The following is a 27,283-nucleotide window of genomic DNA, read 5'->3' on the forward strand; positions in this document are numbered from 1 at the left end:
TATTTCATTTTCCAGATTTTTTTTTCTTCTTTTTTTTAGATTTTCATTGGTGGGCCAGTCATAATGGTCCCGCGGGCCTGATGCGCGGGCCTGAGGTTGAGTATCACTGTTCTAAACCCCAGTCAATTCAGCTGCGACCAAAAATGAAACAGATAACAATGCACAGATTTGATAACATAAAGGGGCGTTTTATTGATGATTTTATTTATTTATCAGTTCATTTCTCTTTACATTTATAAGTGTTTAAAATACCTTTACATTCATTGAAATCACTTTGTTGTCTCGGGACACGTTCAATCCGCATCTGCCTGATGGTTGCACATATACCCATTTCCATTTCCATTCAGTAAATCACCTCCAGTTATGTCTATATTCACTGATCTTTAATACAAAGTGATGTACTGTAGTACCGCTGCATGTTCCCCTATGTTTCTATATATGTTTATACCAGTGGTGGAAAGTAACTAAGTACATTTTCTTAAGTACTGTACTTAAGTACAATTTTGAGGTATTTGTACTTTACTTGATTTCCAATTTACAATACTTTTACTTCTACTCCACTACATCTCAGATAAAAATATTGTACTTCTACTACATTTATTTGGCAGCTTTAGTATAGTTGCTTTGTAAATTTGGATTATTATCATTATTATTATATACATTCTGTCCATTTGAAAATAGCAGATCTACAAGCTCACAATGCGTTGACGCATTGTTGAAATCTTGAAATGAGACATCCTGCATAATGAGTACTTTCTACTTTTGGTACTTAAAGTACATTTTGATGCCAATCCCTTCGTACTTTTACTATTCTATACTGCAGTATTGATACTTTTACTCAAGTACAAAATATGAGTACTTTTTCCACCACTGGTCTACACTAATCCCTGTGTGGTGTGCTTACATGAGAATGAATGGCTTTGGGGAGAGCACAGACCCAAAACCATACAGGGTAGAGGACAGGGTACATATGGCCTTGGTTTGGTCTGTCTGTCTGATTTAGCTTTTATGTTACAAAAAAAAAGTCCTAGTTCATAAATACAGTATATATTATAGTCATTCATCCTTGTGCTGAAATCAAAAGCTGTGCTGCATTCATTCAGTTAAAAACAACAACTTCAATCAATAAGACACAGGGGGGGCTAGTGTTGTGATGGGTTTACAGTGAAAGAGAGAGAGAGAGAGAGAGAGAGAGAGAGAGAGGAAAGAGAGGGTGAGAGGAAAATAAGGGATGATATTTTAAGGGGGTACTAGGGAAATGTTTGGGTGTGTGTTTTGAAGAGCATTGTGTGTTTGTTTGTACTGTGTGTGTGTGTGTGTGTGTGTGTGTGCGTGCGTGCGTGTGCGTGCGTGTGTGCGTGCGTGTGTGCCCACTAAAGCCTGGAGAAAGCTCCAGTAAAATGGGGAAAACATCGACCCGGACATTGTCCGGAGTGCTGTGACGTCAGCATCTCATTTACATATATTACCTAACTCAGTCACTCGTTGGCTATATAGATGGATATGTCGTGATGACATGTACTGTACAAGACAGAAAACAATACCACGGGAACTGACAATGATGAGCTACCAAAAAACTGCTTGGAAAACATCCCATTTCTCTGTGTGTGTGTGTGTGTGGGTGTGTTCCCATTTCTGTGTGTGTGTGTGTGTGTGTGTGTGTGTGTGTGTGTGTGTGTGTGTGTGTGTGTGTGTGTGTGTGTGCGTGCGTGCGTGTGTGTGAATGTGTGTGCGTGTCTGCGGGCCTGTCTGTGTGCACAGTCTGTGTGTGAAGAATGAGTCTCATACTGATCTACAGGTGCACAAGGCCGATCATTAACAATCATCAAACAATTAATCGATTAAATAATAAATCCAACAAAACAACAATAACAGATGTCAGACATTATATCCTTTACAGTGGGCGGGACCACAGAATTATGGGATGGACGCTCCTGTCAGACGATCACGGCGCTTCTTAGAAGTTGAGTGTCTCTGACATCATCTTCCACCAGTCCATAAGCTCCTCCTTCTCTTCCTCCTTCCTCTCCATCAAAGACTCCAACTCAAAGTCCACCTGACAGACAGACAGACAGACAGACAGACAGACAGACAGACAGACAGACAGACAGACAGACAGACAGACAGACAGTTAGATAGACTTCATTAGCATGTTTCTCATGACATATCATCAGTTTACTGTGAGGATATTGCAAGTGGGCCCCCAAATAATTGGCAAAACACTTTGCTAATATAACATTTAGATAAAAAGAAAGAAAACATGTCATGGTATTTTTTATTTATTTAAATAGTATACTACGTTAGGTCCAATGATCCAACCCAAAACACAATCAGTGGATTAATCAGTCAAATGCACTCTGCCCCGTGTGCCCACCCATCTGACGACTTGACATGGCAGCCACAAGTGGTCAGAATCAGGTGGGCGGCAAACACTCTACAGATTTCCAAGTGGGCCCTGATCCAGAAAAGGTTGCTTTTCTGTCAGTCGTACAGATGTATATAGAGCGAACAAGAAGGCACTGGAGCAGCTCAGACGATTTAGGCCCTTGGTTTATTATAACAGGGGGCAAATAAAAAGTGACAACGTTTCGATGTGTAAGTTACATCTTCGTCAGGTCATAGCCCGAGGGGGCAACACAGTAAGGCTTAAGTACAAACATGGTGCAGGGGGCAGGCCTTTAGTTAACCAATGTCACACAGCCAGCAATCATTAGTTCATACATGTTTTTCACGTCGAACCTACAAGTGAAGAATTATCAGGATGAAAGTTAAAGTGCATTGAGACTATAAATGCCATTTTTTGTTTAAGAGACAACTGTCAAGTTCATATTTAAGTAAAGTGTCAAGTACAAAAATAGAGAGCTTCTCACCCTGCTGGCGGGGCTGTGGGAAACAGCCACCTTCTTGATGACAGTGAGGAAACCCGGGGCAGTTGCAGCCACCTTGTAGTTCCCAGGGGCCAGCAGACGCCAGTAGTCCCCATCTTTGGCTGTAGAATGACAGAGTAGTAAAAAGATTAGTTTACTTTTATATAAACATAAACTTAATATTATTCATAATGGAAATACAGAATGAATAACTTCTATTCCTGTTAGTCCTATGTCGCTATAACTATTGCTGATGATTACCATATAGCAATAATAAATAATATAAATCCAGAGGGGACATTTGCTTTGGTGCAATACCTGTGAAGTCCACTAGATGGTGGCCTTACAACATCAACCTATGAGATGGTAAAATAATAATCCTAAAATAATTTCCAAGGACTATAGCCACTAGTGATGCGTGGGTTGACCTGTCACCCGTGCCTATGCTTCACTAGAACTTGTCGTGAGTTTGGGTGGGCAGGTCAACACGCATCTATCTCTCTACTAGTACAAACCCTATGTAGTACCTGAGAGACAATGCTTAAATACAAACTTGAAGAGGACCATCCTAAATATGTTGTGTTGGGCTGACGTGTTGATTACGGTAGTACCTGTGGTAATGTCATGGTCGATGCCTTCAACAGAGATTGAGGCGTTGGAGAGTGCATTCCCCTGCAGATCTCGCACAAAGCCTTTTACACCTCGGTGAACCTAAGAATACGCACGTGCACGCACACGCACACACACACACACACACACACACACACACACACACACAGAAAACATTTACTGACTGCTCTGTAAGTACTCGATATCCCTTAAGCACAGTCCAGACCAAACATTCGCAATAAAACAACTTCCAACTTGCAGCCACTTGCAACAGATTCCTAAAACTTTTTACAACTGGACAGTCCACACCCAGGCATCGAGTTGCAACCGACACAACAAAATTATATTTATTTATTGAAAAGATTTCCAGCACAGGATGAAATCCTCTACGCCAGACTCATAAACATATACAGACATAAATACAATTCACAAGTACGTACATACATACATTCATATATATATTTTTTTATTATTTTACACGCTTGTATAAAAATATGAAATAGCTTTCTCCTATTTGCTCGCTCTATTATTGTCTCTCCTACTCTGCAAGTGCATGCAGTTAAAATATAAGACAGGCTCATGCTGGACTGTGTGTGCATTTGTTTCTGTGTAAAGCCCGACACACACCGGCTGCGTCCCCCGCGCGGCGCCGCGCGGCGCGCACAGCCGCCTCCATTATTTTCAATGAACCTAACGCACACCGGCTCCGTCCGCCGCGCGGAGCCGCGCCGCGCCGCGCCGCCCGGCGCGCCGATAGAACACAGTTCTATTTTCCAGGCGGCGCCGCGCAGCAACGCGCCGCGCCGCACACGGTCGCAGACGGTGTGTGGTGGGCTTAAGTGAGAGAGAGAGAGAGAGAGAAAGAAAGAAAGAAACAAAGAACATCTAAGCAACATGTTTGTAGAGAAATGCGATTGGACAAGTTTAATCACTTGCAAGGCAATGAGTCGGCATGCAGCAGCCTACAATGGGGTAATTCAAACCGCTGCAACGGTTTTATCATATTGCGAACCTTTGGTGTGGACTGGGCTTTTACTATATAGGTTTAGGTAGTTAGTTACTTACTGCCCTTTATGCCCTTAATGACAGGGGCAGCGGTGGCCGAATGGTTTGCGGAGCGGTCTTGATATCGGAAGGTCGCTAGTTCGTATCCCCGGACCGGCACGTTAAAATGACCACCGTTGAAGTGCCCTTGAGCAAGGCATTGAACCCCTACCATTAAATGTTCTATGAGCAGGGCCTGGTCCAGTTACCCTGGGTAAACATGGTTGCTTTGCTTTGCCGGCTGGCATGTAGGGCAGCAACAAAGGATGGGATTAGTTAGCACAGTGGTAAAAACCCATTAAAATCTGTAAAGCATCTGTGTCATTTCAGATTGTAGCATTGGTTATTAAAAATAGCCAAGTATGTGCCATGTATGAACTTGCAGATCCGTTTGAACAACCTCGAAAATGTTTGCAAATCATGATTTTTTGAAGAATCGGCCTGAGACAGTGATGGGATTATGAAATTCTACATTGGTGCACGTGACGTGAGACATACTGCAACGATGTGAGCTTCAGAGATGATGGTGAGCTGTACCTGTTGGATGTAGTTGACCAGTGAGTTGCGGTTCTGATCCCAGTAGCCCTTCAGCGAGTCCTCGCTGGGGAACTTGTCACAGCTCAGCTCCAGGGTGATCTCAAAGCTGTTGCTACTCAGGTAGTTAAAATCCTGCATGCCTGGGATCAGAGCGAGAGAAAGAGTCAAGAGACATAGGGATAGGGATAGGGACGTCCCAGTGACCTTGACCATTGGCTTTTAGCCACCAAAATCGGAATACAATCGAAAAAAAAGTGACATTCACATTTGAACTTGAACCACCAAATTATAAGTCTTCCTTCTCCAAGTGAATGATTCTCTATAGGATCTAATTGGTTACATTGATTTCCATGCAGGGCCACACCACTTTCAGAACCACTGCTCTACAGTCTGCTGATGCACTGTTAGGGTGGCCGTAGTCTCGCGTAGCCAGACAACTCCACAATGTCTGAATGCTATATAGTCTAGAACTACACCTCCCAAAATCCAATTAACAGAAGCTGTGATTTCTGTTCAGGGATTTTTTTTAAATATGTTTTATTTCCATTTCTGCTTTGATAATTAAAATTTATATTAGGATAAATGTGCGTGACTGTAAAGACAAAACGGAAGTGGGGAGGCTTCACATCCGCTTTCTCCCTTAATCATCAAAAGAGCTTCCGTGTCACAGACTGTATGACCGGAAGCATTTGAAAATTGTGGGAGGAAACAGTCTGGCCACAGGAGACTAGGGTGGCCGTAACTGCTGCCTGCATGGGTAGGGGTCATCTCGGTATAGGAAGGTTGGGTGACCCTCAGTTCGTCCAGTCTACAATGTGTTGAAGTGTTCCATTTAACCCCTATAAGCTCCTCCCATGTACTCAGCCATATATAGGGGACTAGAAAATACTTCCCCTTCCCCCTGCTATTATACAAATCAGACGTCCTCTGGAAAGCATCCTAAAACAGTGGTTCTGTACTGACCCAAATGTGATTTGGAAAATATGAATAAAGGAACAAATAAAAAATAAATGCTTGTCAGGGTGTGTGTGTGTGTGTGTGTGTGTGTGTGTGTGTGTGTGTGTGTGTGTGTGGGGGGGGGTCCCCCAGTTCAAATATTTGGGGGGGTTGCGGCCTGAAAAAGGTTGAGAACCTGAGACCTAAAACAACCATCATGGACGGTCTCTCACCCCCCGGGACGCTGTACCAGGCACCCCCGTTGGTGATGCCCTCCTTGAAGCTGGAGTCATCGTCATTCTTGCGGCAGGGTGTCCGGTTGGGGTCGGACATGACGGGGTTGTACATGGAGTACGCCCTGGCCAGGGACTTGAACGTCACGTCGTCTGGACTGGAGCTGTACTCGTGGGTGGAACCTGGGAGGGAGTGGAAGGGAGTGGGAGGGAATGGGAGGGAGTGTAATCAGAGAGGGAACAGTGTTTAGACAGCTGATCAGTCGTGATCGTACCTGGCTGCAACATCTGCAACGCATTATGGCTCACGTCGTTTCCGTTGGCCAACGAACAGCAGGGAGACATCAAGGCTAGTTCACGTCGATGTCTCTGGGATAATGTTTGTCATGTTTGATAAAATATGTTTCCTCATCCACACACTTGTGTGTGTGCGTTTATGGCGTGTGCGTGTATGGCGTGTGCGTGCGTGCATGCTTAGTTGCTTACCGGTGCGGGTCTCGTCGTAGGGGTAGTTAGCGACAACGTCTCCGCCGTGCAGGTTGGCTGACAGGACAAAGGGGATCTCCATGATCCAGTGGATCACTGCTTTGGTCTCTGGAGCCAGCTATACATACAGTACAGACATACAGCGTTTTAGAGCCTAGGAAATACATTTCTAATACACATGTATTGTGTGTGAGTGTGTGTGTGTGTGTGTGTGTGTGTGTGTGTGTGTGTGTGTGTGTGTGTGTGTGTGTGTGTGTGTGTGTGTGTGTGTGTGTGTGTGTGTGTGTGTGTGTGTGTGTGTGTGTGTGTGTGTGTGTGTGTGTGTGTGTGCGTGCGTGTATGTGTGCGTGCGTGCGTGCGTGCGTGCGTGCGTGCGTGCGTGCGTGCGTGCGTGCGTGCGTGCATGCTTTTTTCAATTTTAGTTTTTGTTATTTGGTTAGTTTTCGTTAACTATAACCTTGCATCCAACCAACCTTGGGGTTTTCGTCCACGGCCTTCTTCATGTTCTGCAGCAGGTGGTTGTTGGCTCCACCTTTTTCTTTCTCGTTAAGGTAGACGATGCGGTCCAGGTCGGGGAAGTTTCGGTTCAGGTCCACTCCCTGGGCGTTGCTCCGACCCACAAACCAGTCCTTCATCTCCCCAGACTGCGGAACACACCAAACCACAGCCACAGCGTGTCAGCCAAGTCAAACATTGTTTAGTTATTGTAGTTTATGTGTACAGAACGCAGCAGTTCTAGGATTGGTGTTCGATGTAATGATTCAACATGAGACAAAGTAGCTAGACGGTTAACTTACATCATACTTTTGTGCTTTTGTACTCAAGCCAATTTTGAATGACAAACCTTTACTTGTAACAGAGTATTTCTACATTGCAGTATTGATACTATATTCCACCACTGCTTAACATGTGGTCGGATGGGTGGGCTTTGAAGTGGGCCCTGATCCAGAAGAGGTGGGGAATCACTATGCCAGTATGTAATACAGTATAAACATTGTACAGTAGATTTAACTGATCCTTAACATAAGCTTGTATTATCGTCACCAATGACAGACATCTAACGTTCTCAAATGCTGTGTATGCGTGTGTGCGTGTATGCGTGTGTGCGTGCGTGCATGCGTGCGTGCATGCGTGAGGTGTAAAAGAGGGAGAGGGAATTGTGTTGCAGATGAAGTGTGCACCTCAAATAGTTCCAGAACTTTGTGAATGATTAGTGAGAAGCATTAACAGTAACAGCGCTTTTTTAAACACGATTTGCTGGCTTCGGATGTGCTGCAGCCTGATGTATATTTTGTAAAAAGCTGGTGATTGGGATTGTAAATATAATAATAAAACATGTGGAAACGTAGCTGGCTCGTTTTCAATTGATGCACAGATCAGGGAATAGTTTAGCTCAAATTAGTTTAATTAACTTTTCTCCCACTTTTGAGAGAGATACACCTTCATCCCTAGATAGGTTCCTTCTTAATAATACAGTACCAGACGTAAGGGTGTCACATCTTTATGAATCATTTCAAGTGGCAAATCTACCTACTACATCAGCTATTAAGCTGGCATGGGAAAATGAACTGGGGACTTCAATCTCAGACGAGCTCTGGGAAGACAGCCTTGAAGAAATTAATGCGTGCTCTATCAATTCCAGACATTGCCTTATCCAGTTTCGTGTCATACATAGACTCCATTATTCAAAATTAAAATTACATAACATATACCCAGATATTTCTTCGCATTGTGACAAATGTAATACAATAGATGCAAATCTTCTTCATAGCTTCGCCCTTTGCCCTCGGATACAAAGATATTGGATTAAGATATTTGAGACGCTCTCTGATATTTTGAGTATTCATATTGACCCCGATCCTGTACTAATAATTCTCGGTTTGTCAGACTCCATGCCTATGTTGACGAAAGCACAGAAACAACTCTTCTCATATGGTCTGATTACAGCGAAAAAACTCATTCTGACACACTGGAAGAAGGAAGAGGCTCCTGCATTTAAGCACTGGTTAAATGAAATGACTAGTACACTTCATCTTGAGAGAATAAGGTATTTCCTGAGAAACCGGGAGAAACAGTTTGATAAGATTTGGCTGCCCCTTGTCCATTACCTGAGTAGAAACGATTAATAGACAGGATACCATTGATATGGTTGACTGTACGCCATTTTCTTTTCAGATGTTTTCCACGAGATTTCTATCATCTTATTATATAGTATGCAATGTCACTGAGCAGTATGGGTGGGAGGGTTAAGGGATTTCTTTATCTTTTTTGTCTTTATCTTTTCTTTCATTTTGTTTCATAAAAAAAAGTATTTCATATTATAATGTTTGTAATAATTTATCTGTTCAATAAAAACATATTTGACAAAAACATTTTAGTTTAATTCATAAAATGACAAATAATATGCAGCTAATGGGAAACGAAAAATGAAACAAACAATGATCGGTGGAGGAAGTAGCAGTGAGCTGGCTGCATGGTGTTGCTAGGTTAGTAGGTCATGTGAGACTGGTCAGGTTAATCTGTCTTAAGCTATCTTTAAAGACATGAGGTGTCCAGTCTGCCTGTGTGTGTGTGTGTGTGTGTGTGTGTGTGTGTGTGTGTGTGTGTGTGTGTGTGTGTGTGCGTGCATGCGTGCGGTTGTTATTGTTGTTGAATAATGCTTCTTTTGACAAAAAACTCAATGTGGGAAAAGAATCAGAGATAAATGTATTTTTGTAAATCTGTTTTACATTGACGTGGACGGAGACTGATTCTTCACTTCTGGTTCATTTCCGGTTGTATCGGTCGCCTAGCAACCCAGAACCCATTCACACGTTGGCGAATAGCGAACCTTAGCATAATCACAGAAAACATGGTACGTGTTAACATAATATGCACCCCTCCTACTGCACCTGAGAGGCAGCCTTCTCAAAGCCGTCAGGGTTCATGGAGGGCATGATGTGGATGCGCGTGCTGTGGATGAGCTCCATGATGGTCTCGTTGCCCTGCTGGTACTGGTTGCACAGGTACTGGGCCAAGTAGATCAGCAGCTCCCTGCCCACCGCCTCGTTCCCATGCATGTTGCCAATGTACTTAAACTCTGGCTCGCCTGGGAAAGGAGAGGGAGAGAAACAACACTATAACACACAGTAAAACCCTGCCTTAACCAGATGTACATTAAACTCAACTTTAACCGAGAGTGTGAGAATTTGTTCATTAACCCATTAAAACTGGGGAAGCATCTGTCATTATACGAGCTTGTAGTGTGTCACTTCGTGTCACCCTATGAGCTTGTACTGTAGATCTGCTATTTTTGAATAATTTGTGCAAATTAAAGCAAACATTTTTAACTCAAATCTTTACTTCTGGGGGCCCCTGGAACAAAATATTTTGAGATGGGGGTCAGTTGCCAAATACATAATATTGGGGGTCCTTGATGTTTGAGCAGCACTGTTTTTTCTAAAAGGATTTAGAAAACATTTTTAGAATTGGCCTCAGGTCTTAATGGGTTAACTGTGATAGCCGGTCCATTTGGTTAAATGTAATGTACACCAGATGCATTACAGCTCTTGTGTGTCATGTATCCTAGGCTATACAAGTCCATTAGATGCAAGCGGCATTCAGTGCCGAGTCCATTTCATTCATATAGTTTTAATCAATGAAATCAACTGCTGTAGCCTAACTTTAGGCATTGTGCCTAACTGCATGATTGGGGAGAGAAATGTGAAACAGGTCTTGAGCTGGATTTCTGCCCAGGACATCATGATGTAAACAACAGTTGTTGAGTACCCCAACTTGGCTGTTCTGGGGAGATTTGTTCCAAGGCCAACCATGTGCCCAGGACAGGAACAGAGAAGAACTTTTAATGGAATAATGTAGTGTTTCTCAACGGGGAGGTACAGCCCCCCAGGGGGTGTACAGATAATACTGACATGATACTGAATATCGTGATCATGATACTCACATGATACTGACCATGATACTTATGATAGGAGTTGTTAAAGGTTCACAAAGTTTATTACACAAACAGGAACATATATAGTGCTGGATCATAATGACGTGACAACAAGATATGAGACAAAGAAACGTGACATGATAATGACTAATGCAGCAAGGCTGACCTTGCTGGTGCTGAGATAGGCAGTGCACAATACATATAAAGTACACTGTATCTCAAGTTCAAGTACACAGACTTAGATGTACAGTACATGGACAACTCATATCATAATACTGACGTGTAAAAAAATGTATTGTAATATATTTTAATATAATTCACACAGGGCCCTACAGGCTGTGGTCTGGGGGGTTAAGTTCCATAGATAATCCAGGCCTGTCTCCAAATAAAGAGGAACGGTGACATAATACTGTATTTGTTTGTTGGTTAAATAACTTTCGGTGGAATATTGCTGACACACCCATACCGGGAAAGGCACATCCACTGTGACAGTTTTAGCTCACATTACAGAACCTACAGTACATCCAGAAAGTAGATGAAACATGAGAGAAACATGAAGTAAAACTAACAATTTATGTTATAAACTTATAATGAAAGACATCTCTTTGTGGAGCAGAATTGGACTTTGGAGCGCTATGTAGGATTTAACCGTGACAAAAAAACTACACAGCTGATTTAATTCAAATTCATTGTGTCCCTCCCCCTTCTTATTCATGAGATTTTTGACTGGATGGTACTGTGAGGAGAGACAGAAAACCATACTGTATGTAAACAACACCAGTTGAGTAGCCCCAGACTGCACTGCAGAGATTTGTCCTAGACCTCTGACCAATCAGGGTGCATATGGGTCAGCCAGAGCTGATAACCTGCCTGGGAAGCAAAATATTCCAGGTTCAATTTGTTGCAATGTGTTGAGATGTCCCAGAGAAATACATTACTAACTGCCACTTAACTGTGTATGCATCTACACTGATGCATAAACAATTCAACAGTTAAGAATAGAATAGCTTATCACTTAAATTTGAGGAGATTAATCAATAGTAAGCTAAGGCTGAACAAAATAAAGATATATGAGCCCAGATCAGGTGTAATGGATTCAGCCATGAGGCTGAAAACCCAAGCAGACACACGTATGCACAGGCACACACTGCCCTGACAAACACACTGCCTCATCCATTAACAAGGTAAGACGGAATTGGACTTTTCTACCTGTAGAATTTAATTTAATTTAATTTAATTTAATAATGAGTCAAACAGCCAGTGAATTAGGCTGCATGCAGTGTCACAGTTGTTTGGCCCAACAGTTTAGTAGAAAACAGCCCAATAGACTCAGGACTGGTGGATTGACAGAATTCCAGAGCCCTACGGCAAAGCATCGCACTTCACTCAACCACTGTCGTCCTAGGGGCCCAGACACAACCTAATGATTGGTGTCTGTTCTACATTACAAGCTTGTTAAATGATTCTCATCTCCTCTCTAGCGGACTCAGGCTGCTGCTTTCTCCCCCTTTTGTGTCACTTGGTTAACTGTGTTAACCCGGATTCCCTGGTCTAGGCTAAATTAGTCACTGATTACACCGAAAAGTCCTCCCATCCGTTTTGACACATTCAGGTCCTCAGTTTGATTTATGCAACAAAAATGGAAGTTGAACACAACTGAATTGGTCTGTTTGATCGTTGCAGACAACAATTTCATGTCTGTGTGTCACGTTGTTGTCGCGACCAGGTGCAGCCGTTTGGTCTAACTGGGTCATTCTCACACGTAGTACAGTCGTTAGCTTTGTATTCTCACCTGTACAAGGTACAGTAGAAAGTACATAGGGACCCACTTCTACAGCTAAGTAAAAAGAAAGACGGTGTCGGGTGGAAACCATGTCCAAAACCATTCATTTTCAGGTAACAGGGGAAAATGTAGTGCAGTATAAAATAGGGCATTTAATAATAATAATAATAATGAAATACACGACATAATGTACAGTACTTTCATCCTGTGTTGCTGACCATAATGCCCCAAACCACTTATTTCCCCACACTTCCTAGTATGACATCACATGTCTAAATATACTTATACCAATAAGAGGGTTGTCTCTGTCATTTCAGCCGGCAGCATGGTTGAAAGGTAACTGGAACACTCACTCGCCCCAACACTCACTCGGACACATTTTGTCCGAGTAACACTCCAGTGGGGACCACTCGCTCCACTTGGTGCGGAACGCTCGCCCCCATTGAGTCAGACCACTAGGCCAGCTTGGCGAGAACAGACTACAGCCCCTAATATTAAGTTAGGTTATTAGTTATATTAGTTAGGTAAAAAGCAGATGAGCCAAGAGAGCCGAGAGGCACCACGAGTGAACTGCCAGGCGAGCGAGTATAGATTAGATTTACGGAGGAGAAATAAGATGATCTCAGACCTGTTACTGTATATGTTGGTGGTGATTTCCCCAAAATGTCAAAATAGAGAATCGTCGTGTTGTAAGCTTCTCATCTACAATGAAGGATAAAATAGGGCCTAGTGGTTAACAATTTCACCTTCCAAATATTGATCATTTTGATTATCTGGCTCCACTGCTAGAGATTAGTAAAAATAATGTTGAATTGCTCTCATTTAGAGCAAAAAATAAGAACAACAAACCTCAGTTGCCCCACATTAAATTACCTACAGTATATTAGAGTGATTCATGTCAATCTGGCCTGTAAAGCTATAGGCCTTCATTACTGCCTCTCTCACCATCTGGTTCACATAATAATTAGTCCTTCTCTCTTTCATTACTTTCACCACAATCCGTAACGCATGCACGCACGACGCACGTGCGCACACACACACACAAAGTTTTAGATTATATTACTATACTTGACAGATTTGTTGCCTAGCCCATATGAGGACCAGCAAAACATCATTGCTTTTTAGCAAGGTTTTCTTTCTCATACATGTGTGTGCGTGTGTGTGTGTGTGTGTGTGTGTGTGTTTCATTTCATTATATTCCACAGTAAAGGTGAGGGTGGTCTGGGGGTCCCCAATTTTGAATGGGTTTATATTGCTTCGCGTGTCTCCCATCTGTTGAATATGCTGAACAGTGATGACCAGTATGTGAGAAGGCTTGCTCGTTCTTCTCTTTTCTTGGACCTAAAAAGACGCAAGGTCCCCCTAGCGAATGGTTCGGACTCTAGCTTCCTGGGCTTCAAGAGGAAACCCAATGGAAAGCTGGACAGTCGCTCTCCTGGCTTTGGTGTGTGGTCGGACTGGCCAGACCTAAATGACATGTGCTGCTGGGCTGACGTTACCCTGGAGTGGGTAGGGTCTAACTCTGAGCCGGTGGCTGCCTCAGAGAATGTTATATCTGACCCCAGTATCTCTGTCAGAGCGACTATGACTGTGTGTGGAACGGAGCATCAACTTCCACTGACTAATGCCAGATGTCGCCTCCTATGGGCGCAACAACAAAGACAGCGACAACATTGGACTGAGTTGAGATTACAAGGAAAGACTGCATGTCTTCCTGCTGCGGACCATTCTGTCTCTCACTCTGTGTTCAAAAATGTTGCCATTGATGAGTGCATTGTTGTTTTTACTTTGAAAGCGAGATTACAGGTTCTACCTTCTAAACTTAATCTCTCCATCTGGTTTCCAGGCAATCATGCTCCTCACTGTATCCATCATGGCCATGAACAAATAGCTGAAACCATGTCCCACATCTTAAATGGTTGCCATGTTTACAGGGGCCTTTACATATGTAGGCATGACAGAATAGTGGATTTGATATCGAAAGACATCTCTTCCATTTTCAGGTCCTCCATTATGCTTTATAAGCATTCTACTGTGAAGCCGAGGATGTTTAACCTGTGTAATGATGATTCTGTGTTCTCTAACATTTCAGCTAACACCCCTGATGTCATTGTTGTAAATGAAAACCATAGAGAGGTGTTCATTCTCGAGGTCGGCTGTACCTTTGACTATAGCCTGGAAGAAGCCTTTCTAACCAAAGTGCTGAAGTATCAGCAGCTAATGCAGACCATCTCACAGCTAGGCTACAGATGTAAACTTTTAGTTTTTATCTTTGGCAGCCTAGGGCATGTGCATAAGTTGGTTGTGAGGGGCTTACAAATGGCCGGCCTTTCCAAAAGGAGAGCCAAGCAGTTAGCGAGGTATTGCTCAGTTTCAGCCATTATAGGAAGCCGCTCAATTTGGAGGAGGCGTTGTTTCCTTTATCCATGATTTATGTCTGCTGCCCTGTGTCCGACATGTCAGCTGTACTGTATGTAACAATGCTTTGCCGTCCATGCACGTTGTAACTGGCTGCTCTCCCACTGTCAAACTGCACTGGCAGTGTTTATGTCCTTTGTACAGTAACAAGGTATTCCTGTACTTCTCATTATGTGGACATAAATAAACATTTCAAATGTGTGTGTGTGTGTGTGTGTGTGTGTGTGTGTGTACGTGTGTGTCTGTGTGTGTGTGTGTGTGTGTGTGTGTGTGTGTGTGTGCACTGTGCAGTAGGGCCATTCCACTGAGGCCCATTGCCAAGTAACATATGATTTAGATACAGTATACCAGTGTTCCCAATGTGGGGTCTGGGGACCTGCAGGTTAATATAGCATCACAATCATTTTAACCACATTAACCATATTTTATACTTTGGCTATTCAAAAATAGAATATCTACAAGCTCATAGCGCGCCACTTCGTACCGTGCTATGAACTGCAGATCAATTTGGGGGTCCTTGAAAAGGACATGAAAAGGAACCCAGAAAACCAATATTCTACACATGGATACATGAATATGGTTGCTGTCGGGTGCAAACCTTGTATGTCCAAAACCGTTCCTTATTTATTATTATTTTAAAAACATTTTAAAACAGCCGATGTGAGCTTGTAGATCTGTTATTTTCACTACTTTTGTGTGACACTCTTGTATGATGAAGTAGTAAGTAGAGCATTGATTTCCGAAAAAAACATAAAAAGTTGAAATATGGAGATGTGAGGTTTCTGCCACCTACACATGAAGAGAATAGTCATTCAAATGAACTACCAACTACAGTACATATGAATGCATGAAGAGAATCAACTTTATGTTCCTGAAGCGGCGTTTTGAGAGGAACCTCATGTTACCCCCAGAGCAATTACATGTCATAAAATGTAATGAGCAGATGGTGTGGTGTGTGTGTGTGTGTGTGTGTGTGTGTGTGTGTGTGTGTGTGTGATATTGAGTGTAGGATCAAACTGCGGCAGAATTCCTGTTCATTTCATTCCTTTAACTTGTATTTTGTCCGTTTTAAGTTCTGTTCATAAGCCACAAAATTTTATTCTCATCTACAATTCGTATTTGATTTGCACATCAAGGTGTGAGTGCAGTCAGTGCACATCCAGTGAGCAGTTCAATTGGTATTATGCACAATTACTATCGTGTGTGTGTGTGTGTGTGTGTGTGTGTGTGTGTGTGTGTGTGTGTGTGTGTGTGTGTGTGTGTGTGTGTGTGTGTGTGTGTGTGTGTGTGCGAGCGCACTTGTGAGGATATGTGTCCTATAATGATTCTCATAGCTGTTTGATCTAACTGTAAAATATCCACAAACCTTTCATGTGTGTAACATGCACGGCGCACACACGCACACGCACGCAAACACTCCACAGGGAACCGCCCAACACATGGTGGATTAGTGTTCTTTACTTGCTCCAATCTGGTTCCTGTCTAAGTGACTACTAATGACTTCAAGACTGTTGAATGACGCGCGCGCACACACACACACACACACACACACACACACACACACACACACACACACATTGTGTTTATTTGACCCAGTGAGTTTGATGGAGAGATTTAGACAGAGGTAGAATCTGGAACTGGACTGCTGGACTCCTAACCTGTGTTTAAATATAACCTCTTAAATGCTATATTAATTTTTCAACAGCCACTCCACTCCATTCCATTTAAGGCACCATAATGAGATGTGCTCTAATAGGCCCCCAGGTGTGGTTATAATATGCAAATATATCTTCCTGGGTATTTTTGGTTTCTTCCTGAAAGCTGAAAGCCTTTGAGTCAAAAGACCCAATCGAAATACACCGCTTTAGTGACACTAAAATCAGCCCCTCCTCGTATTATTTAAAGATATTCCTCCTTGTATAATCACAATATCTGATAGTCATGTTTTAGCGGGGGAAATCATGGCACTGCATCTTTAACGATAGGGATGGGACGATAATTGTTATTATCAAAAATACATTTATCGTGAAATTGTCCTCTATCATACACTAGTAGGAATTAGCTTTTGTTGAGCTGCAAATTCAGTACCACTTAAACCCTCTGTAGAAATCACATTTGGTACGCTCTAATTTCAGGTGGTTGTAGAATTGGCTTTCTCAATGGGTTAACAAACCCATTATCAGGTCATGGTACAGGGGACAATAAAAAAAACAAATGCAACGCAAGTCTACTCATCAATACCAACACAAGCGTCCAGCTTCCAATGTAAATATACAACATATGGTCTGTGTGTCAGGGAGGGATGTGTCATTTCGCTGAGTCATCAATCAGAACCCTTTAGTCATCAATACTGTTTCCTAGGGGACGGGCTAATGGGCGCTGCCACTGTAATGACACTAGGGACCCAAAGAGCTCAGTTGTCGTGGCAACTCTGACACATGCAGGTGCATAGGGAGACTAATTAAGTCAAAAGAGACTCCTGTAATCACAATCTTTGTCTCTCACTCTCTCTTATGTCTTCCACTGCATTACACTAGCCTATATTCATGCATGCAAGACTGACACACACACACACACACACACAAACACACACACACACACACACACGTGTGTGCGTGTGCACGACCATACACAGACATACAGAAAACCACACAATAATATACAGACACGCGATCACGAAAAGAAAAGCAATTAATGGAAGAGATCTTATCATTGTGCAAATGGAAAACTGCCTCTTTCAGCAGTCAACTCAAACTGCACTGCACAAAAATACAACAAACACACACACACACACACAGAGTTGAGCCATGTATAATCACACAAATACACAAGAAACATCAAAGCAGCTCTGACTCCTAATGAGAAAGAATGAATTGCTAATGAGGGCCACAGAGATGTTGTCGTTGGACATGAATATGAATGAATAACACTAAAAAAGAGCTAATCTACCACCTCACAATGCATCGCACTTTGACGCATTGTGAGCTTGCAGATCTGCATTTTTTGGGTGCATGACACTGGAAAGTTGTGTCATGCTGCAGTATGTCTGACCTGCTATGCTGAAATCGGTGTGTGTCAAGATTATCGTTTGCCACACAAAAATATAATGCTGGAGCACAAATAATTCCCTCTTTCATGCAACAAACTTATCTCGTTTTTAGTTTTTCTGTGACATCAGGCTGACTGGTACATCTCACATTATGCCTGTTATAGTAAGAAAGCGTTCACATGGGAAGATGCAAAGATGCGAAGATTCACAGCATATTTGTAGCTTCGTAGCTGAAGTTGAATCCAGCTCAACTTTTTTGTAGCTTTGTATCATTGTATCTTTTGGAGCAGCAAATGTCGGATTTGCGTGGTAGCTTCACGTCGCATGGCTTCCATTGAAAATTAATTGACTGTATCTTTGCATCTGCCCATGTGAACGCAGCATAAGGCTGAACCCCGACGGCGTGACGCACTCAGGTACAGAGTGAAGACGAGGCCCAGGACGAGGGGACGAAGAGGGGACAAGACGAGGCCCAGGACGAGGGGACGAAGAGGGGACAAGGGAGCGACAGCGAGAAGAGGGAGAGAGCAGTGGAAAATGGAGGAGGAAGAGGCAAGAGGCGGAAGGATGGATGGAAGGGGGTGGGGGACACGTGGGTGTGTGATGTATAATAGATGACCCCCAACTGATGCTTTTGCTCTCATCCCCCCCCCCCCCCACACACACACACACACACACACACACACACCCCCACACACACACACACACACACCCCCACACACACATCCTCTTAGTTTTCTCCCTTATTCCCATTTCCCACAGCCCCTCGTCTGTCTTCTCAGTCACTGCTATCTGTCTCCTATTTCCTCCTCTCCCCTCTCTCTCTCTCTCTCTCTCTGACTCACTCGTCATCCCTGTTCTTGCCATCTTCTGTCTTCTCTGCCTGCATGGTGTTTTTTTCTGGTGGCAGATTTGTCTGTTCTATTCGACCGTACAGCAGGGGCTTGTTCATATGAGATGAGAGCATTTTATTCTTATACTGGGCTTTTCCCTATCAGATATCTCTTGAGGTCGTCCTCAGACGAGACCTCCATCATCGCTTCCGGTCATCCCGGTTCTCCGTACATCTGGCCAGCTCGTTGGTGCTTTGTTTGCGCTCCTGCGTCTTTCTTGAGTGCACGTATGTTAAAGTGGGACATCCTCGGTGCCTGTGTGTTGGTTCCCATGCATGATGATAATTCTATTATATGATATTCTATACTGGCTCTTCCCTATCAGATCAGATCGATTGTATTCTATTCTGTAATGTTCTCTTCCCTTATATCTCTGTTCTCAACATAATAACCATGTTTTCATTAACTCCACATGTCGTACAGTATATGACTATATATCATGTTGTATGCCTCTGTCCAGCCATGCTGTGACTGTGAAAGTGCATTAACAGCAGGATTACACGGACACACTCTCCCCTCTGTAGTCCGATGCCACTACTGCAGTATATTACGACAGCCTCATAAAGAATAATACATGAAGGGGTGCCTCATGCACACAGCACGTCTGCACCACTAGAACAGAGACAGCCTACTGCTGTGAGACACTGATTTACCCCAAAGCAGAGGCCTTGAAGGTTTTCCAGACTCGGAGACTCGAGGGATCTATTCCAGAACCTCAGTAGCAGTGTTCTACTTGTTTTTTCATATACTGATTCCCTTTAGTCTAAAAACCACAGTGAGATTAACTGCATGATTTTTCTTTTGTTTTGACCAAATGCCAAAGGCAGATGGACCCTTTATTATGCACAAAAAAGGTGGTTCTTCAGTGATTCTTCTTCTGTAGCACCAAAAGAGTCATAACATACGAGCCAAAGAACCACTTTTAGTGTGTGTGCGCGCGTGCGTGTGCGTGTGTGTGTGTGTGTGTGTGTGTCTTAGTTCAGGAGTAATTTATTAAAAGCGACACAAAACACAAAAGGGTGTTATTGTAGTTATTGTAACTCAGCATAATTTGCAGAGATGCCCTCAAATGCGTATTCTTCGCAAATTGCTGATTAAATAATCTAAAAACAACTCAAATCGGCCGATTAATGTCCCATCACTATAGTTATTGCATAATCTTCAGTTTTCACTGTTTTGTTGAAAATACTTCATGAGAATACTAGATTTCTATGTTATGGACATTCATGGCTGTCAGATTTCTATATGTGGATCTTTTTTTTTTTTTTGTTAGATTATGATTAGGAGAGAACCCTGTATTCTCTATTCCATTATGCTGGTAGGCCATGCTTGTGTTTACACTCTTGGCTATAATGCAACGCAGGCGCAGTGTGCTGGCAGATGGTGGCTGCTTACTGACAGATGCACGAGCTCAGGACAACCGGTCCCTCCACCCGCGACCACAGCCAGACAGCCAATCACTGCCGAGATCACTGCACTAAGCCCATCTGTTGCCCCGGCAACCGCTGTTTCCGGTTCACCTACTGTAAGTTAGTTAATATATTAGATAATATGAAATGTCTGCAGGCCACCTTAAAAGTGTAGCATAACAAGAAATACATTCTATTTCACATTCACGTTTCCAGGAAAATATATTTACACAATAAATATTTTGGCGATTTCTAATATATTTTCTGACCATTCGCATATTTTGATTGACTGATTGAAGTATTTATTAACAGTTTGCAGAATTAGAGTACATTTCAAGCACAATTCAATACTAAAAGCATTACACTTGTTTACAAGAGGGTCCACCTTCATCATAACATTTAGAGACTGTGGACTTAGACAGGTACATGGGTATCTTGGTGGTGTATCGAATCTTGTGGACCATGCAGACCTATTGCAAGATGCTGTACTCTGTCATCAACCCTAAGCCATTCCAGCCTGTCAAAGTGGTCAGGGGTGAGGTGGGTTTGTGAGGCCAAGTAGTAGCCTGACCAATTTGTTTTGGGAAGTCTGGAGCCTTGTTTTTAGGGCCTTTGAGGTGATGTGGTATTGGTATTTCTGACATACATAAGACAGCTCTTTGTGTGTTTATGGTTCTGTGTTAAACCTCCTCTTTCCTTCTCTCCCTGCGTGTTTTTTGTTTGACAGAGGTGAAGGGAGAGAGAGAGCAGGGAGGGTGCATCGTGGAGGGGGAGGAAAGGGAGGTTGCCCCCGGTGACGGAGGCTGGACCTTTGGAAACTCATCTGGTAGTAATAAGGACTCCACTCTGCTACCGTGACTCATGCTTGCGTACACCCACCAGACGATTACAGGCTTATTCGGTGCGTACACACGGGCGGTCACCATGTCAGCTGTAAACACAAAACTTGTGTTTAAGGCGGAGGAAGCAAGCGCACAATGCTCATTGCACAGTGCACACGCAGGCATTAATGTTCACCACTGCAAGGCTAATTGTGTCCTGACCCTAACATAATTCTATGTGCACATGGACATGAAACACACCGAACAGCATGCATGCAGGTGCAGGATGTAATATTCATCTATAGGCATTACATGCTTTTAGATACATTTTCCTGGCATGTAACTGGAATGAAAACATGTAATTTGGTTTTCAAAGTGGGGTCCTGAGACCCCCAAGACCCCAGATTCAAGTTACTATAATTAAATGTACTTACTTTAAATGATTACAATATACAAATATATGAAACATTATTCTAACATGTTCCAATATCACCATTATGAATTTGTTTTGTATGTATTTTACAGTATACAAAAATAATGTGTTCAAATCAGTATCCCTAAAACAGAACCAATTGAAATGTGGGTCCATAAGTAACCTACAGTATACTGAAAGTGAATTTGGGTGTCTAATAATTTGAAAACCTCATGATCTAGATTCTAATAGATACTATGGCAGCTCAAAACATTCAAAAGATGTTTTAAACAATAGATTGATAACCAGAACACTAAGCAGGTGTTTAGTGTTCTGGTCTGGTGTGTTCTTATGCTTCTTAGGTCACTTTTAAACCAAAGGCCTGAGAACGCTGACCATCTCCAAAGCTAAATGTAAAACAGGCAAATCCTGTGCTGACTTATTGTACTGTTAGAAACTTGGCCTGCTGTACTCGCGTGTGGGAGGTGTTTGATTGTGTATTTATTGCACCTCGCCTGTTTTTGATTTCATTGTACCACAGTGAAGAGCCAGAGGCACATTTCCACACGTGTGGACAATAATGTTTTTATGCTATTCTATTCATTCTACCACAGCAAAACCACGGCACATTCCCACACGTGTGGATGATGAATTTTAATTCTATTTTGTTCTATTCTTCCACTAAATCAGACATTTCCCGGAATCTCACTGTTTCATGCACATGCTATATGCAGTTAGAGCTGTCACTTTTACAAATGTAAGTTGACGATTAATTGGTACACAAATAATTGCAATTAACGATTGAATTACGATCACGTTTCTGGCATTGAACATTGGAACATATGAATAAAAACTCAATTTCCGTTTGCCCTTTTAGGCTGCATAATAAAAATGTGCACAGGGAGGGCAGACATGACAAATAAATTAAATATACAAATAAATTACTGATATTATATTTGTACTTTTTACTAGGGGTGCACGATATAGATTTTTTTTTAATGCATATTCACATGACATTTTGACATGAGCATCACTACTATGAACAAAACAAAGCCAAGAACAGTTGACTCTTCAAATAAAGTGACTATTTATTTTTCCAAATAAATAATTGAGTCAAACAATCAATGTGAATCACATTGTGTTTCCCTGAACAATGACTGAACTAAAACCAAAAGGTCTTTGTGCTTTGTTGTGGTCTTGGTCCATAAAGAAATGGAAACAACTATTACTTGGCAACCTGTCAAGTCAATAGCTAACCTGTAAACATAAGTAACATTGTAAGATTTAAACATCTGCCATATAAAAATAAAGGCCTGTAGAACAGTTGCAAATCTCTGTAGTGCATAAGGATTCAAATGAAATACTATTACTGAATAGTAAAAGACTGTCTTGTCTATGCAACACAAAACTGAAAAAGGTGCATTCCAAAATACCGGTAGTCATTTTACAGAACAAAGGATTATTGGCTTCCCTGCCTTAAATTATAATCCATATAAATGACACTGCATGAGTGTTCACTCACTTTTCACAAAAGCATGAGGTTTCAATTGTTCTCATATGAGAAGATGAGAGAGAGAGAGAGAGAGAGAGAGAGAGAGAGAGAGAGAGAGAGGGGAGAGAGAAAGAGAGTTGATTGAAAGAAAAATACGACTAGTCAACATGGAAACGATTATGATGATTGTTATATCATGAGTTGCCCATGTACATCCAAGTCTGTGTACTTGAACTTGAGATACAGTGTACTTGATATGTATTGTGTACTGCCTGTACTGTAGCATACTTTATAGATAGCTATGAGAGACATCTCAGCGGCAGCAAGGTCAGCCTTGCTGCATTAGGCACGTTACTTTGTCTCATATCTTATTGTCACGTCATTATGATCCAGCACTATATATGTTCCCTGTTGTGTAATAAACTTTGTGAACCTTTAGCGTGATTAGTGTGATTACCTCAAATAATTGCGATTAGATAATGATGTAATAATTGTGATAGGCCTATTTACAGTGTGTAATAATCTTATTTTCAGTTCATGTCCTCCTATGTCTACGTTACAGTTTGTTTGAAAATAACTGAAAGCAAAAGGCCTAAGACCAGAGGAGATCCCTGTGTCGACTCGAGACAAAGACAAAACATTCTGGAACTACATTTGGGATCATTGTCATTCCTTGTCACTTTCAAGATTGTATAACAATGCCGCGTGCTGACCATAAGCTACAGCACAGGCGCTGACCCCAGGTTCAAACAAGGAGACAAGGATGTAAAAGCCTGCTGTTAATGCTTTCCGGTGATGACTGTTGAAAGAGGGACTACTTTCCTATAGGCTGAGATTTTGTTTTGTTTTTCCTTTTTTAAATATAACCGCTGAAATTATGAAGCAAAAACCACAGAGCTTTTCCAAATTTGAGGATGATTCCCCTGTGAAAACAGTAGCCTATATTCTAGTGCCCCTCAAAAGGGCTATATTTGAAGGGATAAGGCACAGAAGTAGTAGTTCTCAGGCTTTTATTGTCCCTCTTGTGTTTCCTCACAAGGCAAAAAATATATAAAAGCCTCATTAGCACTATGAGAAAAAGGGCATTGGCCATCCTGCCAGCACCCCTGTTCATCTCACCGGGTGGCGACTATAAATGACGTAGTCTATACTTTGCATATAAACGTCTCCGAGGCTCTGATATCTGAACAGGCCCAACTTTTGTTAGTTTGCATCTTCTATGTAGCTGCCCTCGAATTGTGAAATAATCAGATGTGGATGGTCTCAACGGGTGTAAGCTTATTTGTCTTCAGGTACAGAAGAAGATCACTAGTACACCGTGAAAACTATCAAATTGAATAAATAAATACTTTTAGAATCATACATTTCATAGTTTCACTCACCACAATAATCATAGTTTCGCTCACAATAAAGCAGTGCATTAGATTCATCACTTCAGTATACGATAAACAATAAAAATGTTCATTTAAAGGTCAATTATAAATAATGCAGTGATACAATAACTAAGTTAATTTCAATGCAAGACCAATACCCAGGCAAATGCACATTGCACCATAACCAAGATACCAGAGACCAAACGAAATACCACAACAAAATACAATAGACCATAAATTAAATCATGAACTCAAATGAAACAAACAAACACTGCTGTACCTCGCTCCGCTTATCGAGGGTGCTAAGGTCTGGAAGGCCACCTTGAGCTTCATACAGGAAGCACAGCAAACAGGCACTGTGTCACCAAACAATCAGTACTGTGATGGACACTGTGGGTAAACGGTCCACATATTGTATACTGAAGCTACAAACATTTCAATAATATCGAGTCAACTGGGCAAACATGAAGTGGCAAACATGAAGTTGCAAACATATCATACCATGTGGCTCTGCTGCTAGAAACACTGCATCTCTCCCTGTGTCACTCTGGCTGAGTGTGGCGAGTGGTTCTGATGTGAGTGAAGCTAACAGGCTTCAGCTAGATATGTGTGTAACAGGAAGTGTCAAAATAAAGGTAAACCAGAATGAGCAAGGTAAATAACAAATTAACTTCAAACTAAAACGAAACTAAACTACAATTTGATAGCATGCAACTTATGCAGCAACATAGGTCTTTTGGATATTGGCATAATGTGTAATTTTCCTGCAGGTAGTAGATAAAGATAACGTTACGTATGTTATCAACAACATAAAAACAACAAAAAAGCATTACTGAACCTAGGCTAATTTATAATTAATTAAATGACACTTGATGAAAGGATTGTCGACAAACCATGCAGTCTTAAATCCAGTTTTGTCAACTGTAACACTGCCATCAGTGCCATGCTGTGAGGATGAATGGGAAACAGCAGGGCCCAATGATGGTGAATTAATTGGCTATAACTACCTCTCAAAGTCAAACCACATCGTCTGCCTCAGGCCTACTGACTCTCATGGAAAAACTAAACTGCAAAGCAGAGTGTGCTTACTCACACACCTGTGCAAATCATTTAATTTAAGGGGCAGGTTGGGTCTCTGAGCATAATTGATCAAGATCTTTGAGGACAGCTGCCTGTCAACCATGTCTGCCCTGTCATCCGAACCACAGGCTTTTAGCATTCAGCTCAAGTGCTTTAGTTCAGAGCTCACGCACGCACGCGCGCGCGCACACACACACACACACACGCACACACACACACACACACACACACACACACACAAACCCCCCATTAGGCTACTCAAACATCTCTTTCTCAACCCCCCCACTGTGAGATTTGCTGCATTGTGACAGCTTTGTCCGGAACTATCTGACCTGATGTGACCAAATAAAACAAGCCCACAAGCTATAACCCGTGCATCTGCGTGCAGGTTCCATTTGCCTGGAGCCTCAGGGTGTGTTCTTTCAGCATCACGACTTGATAACGATTCTTATCACCGAGCAAAATGGCGGCTTCTCTCTGTCTTATCTTATCTAGAGATTGCATCTTTCTGAAGTGAAGCCTTCTGGTCACTGTTACTGCAGACAACATGAAACACCTGCGCTCCCCTTTTAGCTGAAAACAACAAGAAACCACCATCGCATCATTGTTTCTGCGGATGGATGGAATGATGGGTGGGTGGATGGATGGATGGATGGATGGATTGATGGATGGGGACCCCCCCCCCACCCTATCAGTATGTGTGTGCGTGATGTCTGTTGTCAACAAAATGCGCGCTAGTGGTCTGCAATCGTTAATACGAGAAGACCGGGATGGACGGGGCTGAGATGTAGCCTATGCTATAAAAAAAAATAGCCTATTCGTGTTATGTTTGTGGAATAGGTCTACATGGAATCTAAATCTTTTCCCCATCCTTTTCATTTAGGCTATTTTAGGAGCTGTCGACGCAGTCAAAATGTGTAACTCTGGGTGTAAAGAAGGACCATACACTTGTGTTAAATAAACACTGAGAATTTTACTGTATCTATGCGTAAAAAAACGGATTATCCGGTAGGCTACACGTGAATAAACATGGGGCATGTTTGATGTTTCTTTTTCACCATGGTATCATGTATTCAGTGTGTTAAATTACATACAGCAGTATAATAATAATTAATAATTCAATTAGATGTATTAAGTCTGTGCAATGTGCATGCGTAAAGGCTGACCTACCGGGCTCGTGCGTTCCGGGGTTGTCGGACATCTCCAGGACGAGCAGCTCGCGGCCCTCCACACTCTCCCCCACCGTGTAGATGCGGCTGATGGACGGACACTGCAGCCACACGGACACCAGCGCCTTGCGGAGCTCCTCGTAGCGGTGATACTCGAAGGAGATGTCTCTGTCGTCCAGCGCGGCGGCGGGGGCGGCCGCTGCACTGACCGGGGTGGTGGTGATGGTGGCCAAGGCGGCCAGAGTCCCCAGGAAAACCAACGACACGAAGCGGTTCATGTTGGATAATGTTGTCCTCCTCTCTCCTCTAAAGCCCTGAATACGGTCGGTCCCAAGCCTTATCTCCCTACAGCAGCTCCGCTCTGTAAGCTATAAATACCCCTCTCTTTCCCTTTCTCTCCCTCTGTGTGATGTCGTAGGCTGCGTACCTGTGTGGTGTGTGCGCTCCTCTCTCTCTCTCTCTCTCTCTCTCTCTCTCTCCCTCCCTCTCTCCCTCCCTCCCTGCTTTAGAGGTGTGGCCTAGACAGTACAGTGAACTGAGCATGTCATAGAGAAGAACCATATTTCCATATCACTCATTAAAATAAAATTACCACATTGGATGGAGAGCTATTCTGCCCAGCAGCACTGTGTAAATAAATGTGTGCACGTCTCATCATATAGTAGTGTGGAATGTGGAACATGAACTATGGACCGTGGCTAATGTTCTTTCATGAGCAGCCTTGTGTGATTGTGAATA

At 42.5% G+C, this 27,283-nt stretch overlaps 1 protein-coding gene across 1 annotated transcript; it reads right to left on the reverse strand.

The window, feature by feature from the left end:
• Nucleotides 1-173: 173 nt before the first annotated feature.
• On the reverse strand, nucleotides 174-26,986 carry cpe (carboxypeptidase E). The gene is made up of 9 exons (XM_080759885.1): nucleotides 26,547-26,986; nucleotides 9,604-9,800; nucleotides 7,186-7,356; nucleotides 6,713-6,830; nucleotides 6,227-6,409; nucleotides 5,058-5,197; nucleotides 3,479-3,578; nucleotides 2,871-2,989; nucleotides 174-2,056 (listed from the first exon to the last, which is right to left on the reverse strand). The coding sequence occupies exons 1-9, from the start codon at nucleotides 26,821-26,823 to the stop codon at nucleotides 1,958-1,960; spliced, it is 1,404 nt and encodes a 467-aa protein (XP_080616011.1). The 5' UTR covers nucleotides 26,824-26,986; the 3' UTR covers nucleotides 174-1,957.
• Between the last annotated feature and the right edge of the window lie 297 nt (nucleotides 26,987-27,283).

This window comes from Protomyctophum bolini (assembly GCF_963924005.1).
Source record: "Protomyctophum bolini genome assembly, chromosome: 3".
NCBI lineage: Eukaryota > Metazoa > Chordata > Actinopteri > Myctophiformes > Myctophidae > Protomyctophum > Protomyctophum bolini.

Coding starts and splice junctions, on each gene's coding strand:
- cpe (XM_080759885.1), bottom strand. CDS start 26,823: ATGAACCGCTTCGTGTCGTTGGTTTTCCTGGGGACTCTGGCCGCCTTG. Junction 9,801..26,546: donor CCCCGGAACGCACGAGCCCG/GTAGGTCAGCCT, acceptor CTCCTTTCCCAG/GCGAGCCAGAGTTTAAGTAC. Junction 3,579..5,057: donor TGGTCAACTACATCCAACAG/GTACAGCTCACC, acceptor GCGTATTCTTAG/GTTCACCGAGGTGTAAAAGG.